A 10,563-nucleotide genomic window follows, 5' to 3' on the forward strand; every position below is an offset into this window, starting at 1 on the left:
AAAAAAAAAAAAAAAAAAAAAAAAAAAAAAAAAAAAAAAAAAAAAAAAGACATACAGATGGCAAATAAGCACAGGAAGACAAACTCAATGTCATAAGTCATTAGGGAATTGCAATTTTTTTCTTTTTTTTTGAGACAGTCTTGCTCTATTACTCAGGCTGGAGTACAGTGGCACAATCTTGGCTCACTCCAACTTCCACCTCCCAGGTTCAAGCGATTCCCCCACCTCAGCCGGGTGAGTAACTGGGACTCCAGGTATGGCCACCTGCCTGGCTAATTTTTGTATTTTTAGCAGAGTCAGGGTTTTGCCATGTTGCCCGGGCTGACCTCAAACTCCTAACCTCATGTGATCTGCCCACCTCAGCCTCCTAAAATGCTGGGATTACAGGCATGAGCCACCACACCTGGCTTCCCACCCACCCCTTTGCATCCACAGAGTTCTCAATCCTTGGCATGGCAGAAGCACCAGCCTCATCCCTCCCTGATCAAAGGCGTGCCCTGGGATCCCTGGCCTCAAGCTGGACAACCAGGTGCCCACATCCTGGATGGGTATTTACTCATCGAACATCTAGCCCCTGGGGTTGTCCAGGGAAATGCATTGGGTGGCAGCAGATATCTGAGGAGCTTTTTTTTTTTTTGAGACAGAGTTTTGCTCTGTCACCCAGGCTGGAGTGCAATGGCACAATCTCAGCTCACTGCATCCTCCACCTCCCAGGTTCAAGCGATTCTCCTGCCTCAGCCTCTGGAGTAGCTGGGATGACAGGTGCCCACCACCACACCCAGCTAATTTTTTTATATTTTTAGTAGAGATGGGATTTTGCCATTTTGGCCAGGCTGGTCTCAAACTCCTGACCTCAGGTGATCCTCCCACCTCAGCCTCCCAAAGTGCTGGGATTACAGGCATGAGCCACTGTGCCCAGGTGAGGAGCTTTTTTTTGAGAGGGAGTTTCGCTCTTGTTGCCCAGGCTGGAGCGCAATGGCATGATCTCGGCTCACTGCAACTTCCACCTCCTGGGTTCAAGCAATTCTCCTGCCTCAGCCTCCCAAGTAGCTGGGCGGGTCTGGAACTCCTGACCTCAGGTGATCTGCCCACCTCAGCCTCCCAAAGCACTGGGATTACAGGCGTGAGCCACTGCACCTGGCCAAAGCTCTGAAAATCTTTAACAATGTGAATAAATGAGCAGAATGAAGACAATTCCAGAAATAGATGGTTTAATCTCAAAAGCAAAAAGAATTAAAGGGAACTAGTCAGCTTAGTTAACTGGAAAGTCATTTTCTTTTTAAGTTTTAAAATGGGAGGCACTGTGGTTTGCAAGTAAGGGTTTTTTTAGCCAGTTTGATCACCTGCATACAAGCGGTTGAAGGATGCCTCTCCACTCTAGGGAAATTCTGAGAAAAGACTGGATTACCTAGAGGACAATCAAGTGAAAGCCTGTGAAAACAAGAAGTGTGGCTCTCCTTTGCCCCTCATAACACATGACTAACATTCACAACACTCCCATGGGTGTGTCCAGATCTGGAGGTTGCTCACTATGGGTGAGGGCAGGGGTTTTCAACTTTTTGAGCCCATGCCCTTTTGATAAACAAAACAAAACAAATTCATGTGTTCTTCGTTAAACATTATCTTTCCTTTCTTCCTTTTATTCTTCCTTCCTTCCATTTATCCATCCATTCAAAAACTGTTAATTAAGTACCTACTGTGGCAGGTTTATTAAATACGGCAGAAAGTAAGACATCTCTAAATGAGGCTGCTTAAAAGTAACAGTAATTAAGAAGGATTGTCTGCTCTTTGGAGTTCTACATAACAGCTAGAAATAATGGGAATTTTCCCAAGCAGTTCTATAGAGCATCCAAATTGGGCTCGGTGAAGAGAAAGGACAGCATTCCAGCACACGAACTGAGTCAACCAATTCGCCTCACCAGCATGCAACAGGTTTCAGCAGTTTTCCCTCTCTCCTTCCTCCATTCTGCAATAGACCTCTAGCTTGCTTACCACTACTTCTACCCCAGCCTCTAAGTGTTTGCAATGATTCTAATATGTAAGTGAACAGCACCTAAAACACAGTCCAAGTTCATAGCGACCTTTTTGCCAGAGTCTGAGCAATGACCTTTGACCAAAAACATGACCTAAGCAGTGTAGAGTAACAACAAGCTAAAGACTCCTTCCCCTTTAGAAAAGAGGTGCACCTTTTCTCGCCCAATAACGGGCCCCTGCCCCAGTAGAATCTAGATTTAAAGATTTGGAGCCCAGTTTTTAACCAGAGGCTCTGCTGCCACCCTGGAACAACATGGTTTTGGTTTTTCCTAAAGAATGTCTAGAATGGTCTGCTCAGCTTCGTGCTTTAGAGACCAATGGACAATGCAACATCATGCAGAAACTGCTTCTTGAGGTGACAGGGAGGAGTAACCAATGTATAATACTTTTAGTGGTGACTAACTCTGAAATTTAGAAAATGAGCCTGGAATTACAGTTATCTTGTCAGCAGTCTTTTTTTTTTTAATAAATTTTTGTTTGTTTGTTTGTCTGTTTTGAGACGGAGTCTCGCTCTGTTGCCAGGCTGGAGAGCAATGGGGCGGTCTCGGCTCACTGCAACCTCCGCCTCCTGGGTTCAAGCGATTCTCCTGCCTCAGCCTCCCAAGTAGCTGGGATTATAGGCATGTACACCATGCCCAGCTAAGTTTTGTATTTTTAGTAGAGATGGGGTTTCACTATGTTTGCCAGTCTGGTCTTGAACTCCTGACCTCGTGATCCGCCCACCTCAGCCTCCCAGAGTGCTGGGATTACAGGCATGAGCCACCACGCCTGGCCTTTTTATTTTTTACTTTTTGTCAGCAGTCTTAAATACACGCTTTTTCCAAATTAACTCCTCTTCCCAGACACAATGTTCTAATAATCACTTAGATTACATAAATTAGAAAGAAATAAAAAAGGTTCAGATGATGTTAGATTCTTATTTCATTAGCCAAAACAATGAATCCTAATAAGGGATAGGAAAAAACAGTATATTGTTAGCCTGACAACGATTAACTGAAAACACAATTCAGAACCATGACTTTTTTTTTTTTTAATACAAAGAAAGAAAATCCAGCATTACTATAGAAGCCATTTACAAATCCATGATTCAAACAGAAAAAAAGTAGCAGATTTAGGCCAAAGATAAAGGGGGTGACGTGCTTATGTTCACTTAACTAACTGCAAAGTCAGAGGAATGCCGGATGTAATCAGTGAGTCAGGATGGCTCACAGAAAGGCAGGGGCCTGCAAGGTATAACCTTGACATCAGTCAGGTGAGTCTGTCTTAGAATACAACTAACATGCACAGCCAGCACTCCAACAATGGGCTTCTAGAAAGGGAAATTGAGATTTCTGTGATCTATCTTCCATTTGGGATGTGGTTTGAAATAAGTGTGAAGTAAAGAGAAGCAAAAAAAAAAAGACTATTCAAATTAATATTCAACCAGAAAACAAAATCAATTTGGCCAGCTAAATCCAATAAGAATACAACTTAAGAAAATGATTCCAGCCGGGCACAGTGGCTCACGCCTGTAATCCTAACACTTTGGGAGGCCGAGGCGGGTGGATCACCTGAGGTCAGGGGTTTGAGACCAGCCTGGCCGCCATGGCAAAACCCTGTCTCTACTATAAATACAAAATTAGCCAGCTATGGTAGCGCATGCCTGTAATCCCAGCTACTTGGGAGGCTGAGGCAGGAGAATTGCTTGAACCCAGGAGGCCGAGGCTGCAGTGAGCCGAGATTGTGCCACTGCACTCCAGCCTGGGCGACAGAGTAAGACTCTGTCTCAAATATTCAACCAGAAAAACAAAAATCAATTTGGCCAGCTAAATCCAATAAGAATACAACTTAAGAAAAATGATTCCAGCCGGGCACAGTGGCTCACGCCTGTAATCCTAACACTTTGGGAGGCCGAGGCGGGTGGATCACCTGAGGTCAGGGGTTTGAGACCAGCCTGGCCGCCATGGCAAAACCCTGTCTCTACTATAAATACAAAAATTAGCCAGCTATGGTAGCGCATGCCTGTAATCCCAGCTACTTGGGAGGCTGAGGCAGGAGAATTGCTTGAACCCAGGAGGCCGAGGCTGCAGTGAGCCGAGATTGTGCCACTGCACTCCAGCCTGGGCGACAGAGTAAGACTCTGTCTCAAAAAAAAAAAGAAAAAAAAAAAGGCCAGGCGCGGTGGCTCAAGCCTGTAATCCCAGCACTTTGGGAGGCCAAGGTGGGTGGATCACAAGGTCAGGAGGTCGAGACCATCCTGGCTAACACCGTGAAACCCCGTCTCTACTAAAAGATACAAAAAACTAGCCAGGCATGGTGGCGGGCACCTGTAGTCCCAGCTACTCGGGAGGCTGAGGCAGGAGAATGGTGTGAACCCGGGGGGCAGAGCTTGCAGTGAGCTGAGATCACGCCACTGTACTCCATCCAGCCTGGGGCACAGAGCAAGACTCCGTCTCAAAAAAAAAAAAAGAAAGAAAAATGATTCCATCAGTGAAATTTTCCTTGACAGTTTTAACAGCAAGGGTATACTATGGTGCTAGAAACTGAACCAAAAGCTTTTTTTTTTTTCAAACAATGTGGAAAATATATATTAGAAGTGCTAAGTAAATCTACCAAGAAATGGGCTTCACACTAATAACAGGCCCAGATAAAATTCCTTTTCCTTTTTGACAGGCTGGTGAAAGGCATATTCTAATACATCAAGAATCAGAATCAGATTTGAATCCTCAAGCTCAAAAATCCATTCCCAGAGGGTATCCTACTCATTGCTAAGGGTTTTGAGCAGATTGGCTTCAGGGTGGATTTCATAAGACTCACACTAAGCCTATTTTGCTTTCCTGCAGACTCCTCACCTAATTTGGTATGTAATCAGCCAGTCACACACACATGCATGGTCTAGCCCTTGCCTATCTTTTGTCCTTGCTGGCATGCTCTTCCCCTTGGTCTCTACAATTCACCAACACCAGCCTTCTATCAGTGTCTCAAGTATACCAAGCTCTTTGCTGCTTCTAAGCCTTTGTACGTGATGTTTTCCTTACTTGGAAGAGTTTCCTTCAAATCTTAGCTTACGCTTACACTTCCTCAGTGGAAATATTTCCAGCCTAGGTTAGATGTTATGTGCTCTTGGTACCCACCACTTCTCTTTTGAGGCCCTTCATTCAATTTTAAGTACATTTCTGAACAGCCGTTTAGTGTCTGACTTCCTTACTGGACTGCAAGTTTCATGAGGGTCTGCCCTGTCCCCTGCTGTATTCCCAGCACCCTAGCTTAGTATGTGTGGCACATGAGTATGCAATATGTAGTTTTTTTTGTTTGTTTGTTTTGTTTTAATTTTTTTTGAGATGGAGTTTTGCTCTTGTCACCCAGGCTGAAGTGCAATGGCACAATCTCGGCTCACTGCAACCTCCGGCTACCAGGTTCAAGCAATTTTCCTGCCTCAGCCTCCTGAGTAGCTGGGATTACAGGTGCCCGACACCACATCCAGCTAATTTTTTTTTGTATTTTTAGTAGAGATGGGGTTTCACCATGTTGGCCAGGCTTGTCTCAAACTCCTGACCTCAGGTGATCCACCTACCTCGGCCTCCCAAAGTGCTGGGATTACAGGCTCAGTGAGTCACCGCGCCCAGCCAATACGTAATGTTTAAAAAAAAACTTTAAAAATTATAAATTAGGTATGTAAAGGACATACACACTTAAAAGTGGCAGGAAGCAAAGCTTTAACATGCTACCTGATGTGGGATGAAGAATGAATCCTGTGCTAAAACGGAGCATTCAAAATAGATGGATCTTATGCAACCAGCAGGTTATTAAGGACTTTTCCCGACAATAGTAGCAGAAACAAGGGCTGAGCTTTGGAGAGTGAGGGCCAGAAAATCTAGTATTCACCTCAGATGCAAAACACCAGGCTAGATGTTCCCATATTAAGATCGTAACAGGTAGAGAGGACCCTTCCCTTCTGATAGTGAAGTCTATTCAGGTGACAGAGTGGAAACGGTGCAAGTTTCTTGTTCTCCACTTTGGAGAGAATTCTTATTGACAAACTAACTTCTTTATCCTGGTTCTCCTATGTACAATATCCATTCTTATTTCTCACAAGGGTATGGAAGGAAAACAACTGGTATTTTGCTTCTCCCTTCCCTCCATTCAAGCTTGGCTCATGTCTACAACTCACCTGAACAGCTCCTCCCAGCATGACAGCCACCAGCCCCATAGACATGCTCAGCGTCTGTGATTCCACGGTGCTCTCTGCCTGATGGGCCAAGCTTGCACAGGCTCTCTGCATTGTTGCTACTACAAAGTCCACCACCTATTTAAAAAAGGGAATTGAGAATCAATGAGGAATAATCATTTAAAAAATCAAAATTCTCCTTACATCTTATGTCTACATCCTCATCTTCTTTATCTACATCATGATAGCAAGAACCATCCAGAACAATGCTACCTACCATGCAGGTGTGAAGTTCAGTGTTTTGCTTTTTTTAATATATATAGCATTTACTGGTTTATTATAAAGGTTATTACAAAGGACGCAGATGAACAGACAGATGGATAGGACAAGCGGGTGGGGGTGGAGCTTCCATGCCCTCTCTGGGTTAGCCCCACTCCCAGTGTCTCCACACGTTCAGCAAGCGGGAAGCTCCCAAGTGTTTCACGTGTACAATCTCACTTAGTTCTCATCTCAACTCTAGGAGGTCAGTACTATCATCCTCATTATGAAATGAAGAATCTGAGGCTTTAAAAGGTTGTTTGTTTAAGGCCATACACTTAATAAATGAGAAAGCCTACTTATACTTTTCCAAATGTTTTAATATACTACTCCAACTTCCTTTACTTTGCATGAATTTTGCCTGAAAATTAAAAAGCAAAATGACTTGTAAATTAACTCAAAATGGATCACGGACTGTAATGCAAAATACAAAACTATAAACTCCTAGCAGCTACCATGGAAAATCTAGATGGTCGCGGGTATGGTGAGGACTTTTCAGATGCAACACCAAAGGCACAATCCGTGAAAGAAAGTAATGATAAGCTGGACTTCACTGAAGTTAAAAATTCCTGCTCTGCGAAAGACACTGTCAAGAGAATACAAAAAGAAGCCACGGACTGGGAGAAAATATTCATCCAAAACAGTCTGACAAAGGACTGTTTTCCAAAATTTACCCACCCGGGTTGGGCACAGTGGCTCACACCTGTAATCCCAGGACTTTGGGAGGCCGAGGTGGGTAAATCACTTGAGGTTAGGAGTCCAGACCAGCCTGACCAAAAGGTGAATCCTGTCTCTACCAAAAAATTACAAAAAATTATCCGGGCATGGTGGCGCACCCATAGTCTCAGCTACTCAGGAGGCTGAGGTGGAAGAATCGCTTGAACCAGGAGGCGGAGGTTGCAGTGAGCTGAGACAGCACCAGCTGTAGCTGAGACTACACTCCAGCCTGGGCAACAGAGTGAGACCCTGTCTCCAAAAAAAAAAAAAAAAAAAAAATTAGCCAGGCAGAGTGGCAAGTGCCTATAGTCCCAGCTACTCAGGAGACTGAGGTGGGAGTATTGCTTGAGCCCAGGAGGTCAAGGCTGCAGTAAGCCATGATAGTGTCACTGCACTCTAGCCTGTGTAACAGAAAGAGATCCTATCTTGAAAAGAAAAGAGCCCAATTAAAAAAGAGCAAAAGTCCTAAACCAGTATCTCACCAAAGAAAATATACAGATGGCAAAAAAGCATATGAAAAGATGCTCCACATCCTATGGCATTGGAGAACTGGAAATGAAAGCATTGTTGATATACTTTTACACACCTAACAGAATGGCCAAAATCCAGAGAACTGATTTCACCAGGAATGTTGGTGAGGATGGAGATCAACGGGAGCTCTCATTCATTCATTGCTGCTGGGAATGCAAAATGGTACAGCCACTTTGGCAGACCGTTTGGCACTTTCTTATAAAACTAAACATACTCTCACCATACAATCTAGCCATTGCTTGCCTTGGTATTTACTCAAATGAGTTGAAAACTTATGTCCATACAAAACCTGCACATGGTTGTTTATAGCAGCTCTAGTTATAATTGTTAAAATCTGAAGTAACCAAGTTGTCCTTCAGTAGGTGAATGCATCAATAAACTGTGGTACATCCAAACAATGGAAAAATAGCACCAAAAAATGGGCAATCAAGCTATGAAAAGACATGGAGGAACCTCGAATGCATATTATTAAGGGAAAGAAGCCAAGCTGAAAAGGCTACATGCTGTATGATTTCAACTATATTACATTTTGGAAAAGGCAAAACTATGGAGACAGTGAAAAGATCAAGGGTTGCCAGGGGTTAGGAGAGAGGGAGAACAAAACAGATGGAGCACAGAGGATTTTTACAGTGGTGAAACTATTCTGTATGATACCATCATGGTGGATACATGGCATTACAAATTTGTCCAAATCCATAGTTTGTACAACGCCAAGAGCGAGCCCTAATGTAAACTATGGACTTTGGGTGGTGATGTGTCAATGTAGACTGACCAGCTGTAAAAAATGCATCACTCTGGTGGGAGATGTTGACAATGGGGGAGGCTATGTTGTGTGAGTGCAGGGAGTGTAAGGGAAATCTCTGTCTCTTCTGTTCAATTTTGTTGTGAATCTAAAACTGCTCTAAAAAATACTCTCCTTATAAAAAATGACCTGTTACTTTCTGACTATGTCAGGGGGTCCTGGATCTGCTTCTCAAAAGGAGGTTTCCTCCTCAGGGATTCCTGCCCTGACTCACTCCTGACATTTTGACAGTCTAATTCTAGTAAGTAAAGAATGGAGGGGTAGTGTTCAGTTTCATCTAGAAGTCAGTGTCTTCGAACCATTTGTGCAAATGATTGACAGCAGTGATCCCCAACATTTTTGGCACCAGGGACCGGTTTCATGGAAGACAATTTTCCTGCACACCAGGGTTGGCAGAGGCGGGAGGGGGAGAGGGGTGGGGAATGGTTTCAGGATGAAACTATTCCACCTCAGATCATCAGGTGTTAGTTAGATTCTCGTAAGGACTGTGTAACCTAGATCTCTTGCATGCACATTTCACAATAGGGTTCGCGCTCCTATGAGAATCTAATGCTGCTGCTGATCTGACAGGAGGCGGCGCTCAGGTGGTAAAGCTCACTTGTGCGCTGCTCACCTCTGGTTATGAGGCCGGGTTCCTAACAGGCCACAGAACAGTACCAGTCCGTGGCCTGGGGGTTGGAGACCCGTGATCTAGAGTCTTTTTTAAAGTATTAAATATTTGAAAGGATTAAGATTGTTCCTAGACAAGATTTTATATAGCATTTGGCTAACAACTAAGCTTTAAATAGAATTAATTTGGTCAGCATCATTTTCAATGCATTTGGATTAATCACCTTAAGTAAAAACACCTTTGAATAAATGACAGCACACAAATGCACATGCGTGCACACACACATGCATACTTAGGATTAATGACTCAAAAGAGAGAAATCATTTTAGAAAGGGAAAGGCTGAGAAGGTCATAATAAGCCTCCAAATAACATGCAAGCTTGCATGTTTAATTCTCTGGACAAATCACATGCTGTGCTAGAATCTTTATTGCAAGCTTATAGTCAGGAGAATGGCTTGTTAACACTTGTCTTCTGAAGCAATGCAGGAAACTAGAAAGGTTATTAAAAGTTCCACTTACTGAAATGAACAATGCTGTTTATGGCAGTTTTCACCACCTCCTCCATCCCTAAGATTTTATTCATACTAGAAGATAAGCACGCTGGCCCTTTCTAGAAACACTAGGTAGAAACTGTTTCTAGGCCGGGCGCAGTGGCTCAAGCCTGTAATCCCAGCACTTTGGGAGGCCGAGACGGGCGGATCACGAGGTCAGGAGATCGAGACCATCCTGGCGAACACGGTGAAACCCCGTCTCTAATAAAAATACAAAAAAAAAACTAGCCGGGCGAGGCGGCGGGCGCCTGTAGTCCCAGCTACTCGGGAGGCTGAGAGGCAGGAGAATGGCGTAAACCCGGGAGGCGGAGCTTGCAGTGAGCTGAGATCTGGCCACTGCACTCCAGTCCGAGAGACAGAGCGAGACTCCGCCTCAAAAAAAAAAAAAAAAGAAACTGTTTCTACTATGTTGGGCCAACTATTTTGCCTCCAGGGAGTTTTCTAACGCACTCCTTAGCTGGGCACAGTGGCTCATGCCTGTAACCTAATACTTTGGGAGGCCAAGGCAGGAGATCACTTTAGGCCAGGAGTTCAAGACCAGCCTGGCAACAAAGTGAGACCCTATCTCTACAGAAAATCTAAAAATTAGCCAGACACAGTGGCACACACCTGTAGTCCTGGCTACCAAGGAAGCTGAGGTAGGAGGATTGCATGAACCAAGGAGTTCACGGTTGCAGTGAGCCGTGATTGCACCACTGCACTCCCGCCTGGGTGACAAAGAGTGAGACCCTGTCTCTAACAACAATAACAAAAAATAAATAAAGCATTTCTAAATTACTCAACTAGGATTATTTAGCTTTCCAACTGTTTCTAAATTCCTCTCCAGTTTTTTTTTTTTTTTTTTTTTTTTTTT

General features: G+C 43.9%; 1 protein-coding gene across 1 annotated transcript in view; it reads right to left on the reverse strand.

The window, feature by feature from the left end:
• The window catches only part of TANGO6 (transport and golgi organization 6 homolog), a 277,961-nt gene that overhangs the window by 187,731 nt on the left and 79,667 nt on the right, over positions 1-10,563 (reverse strand). The window contains exon 11 of the mRNA XM_017850742.1: positions 6,185-6,319. Within this exon, the coding sequence (XP_017706231.1) occupies positions 6,185-6,319 (135 nt within the window). The remainder of the gene's footprint in view (positions 1-6,184; positions 6,320-10,563) is intronic.

This window comes from Rhinopithecus bieti, unplaced genomic scaffold (assembly GCF_001698545.2).
Source record: "Rhinopithecus bieti isolate Rb0 unplaced genomic scaffold, ASM169854v2 scaffold_32081, whole genome shotgun sequence".
Lineage (NCBI taxonomy): Eukaryota > Metazoa > Chordata > Mammalia > Primates > Cercopithecidae > Rhinopithecus > Rhinopithecus bieti.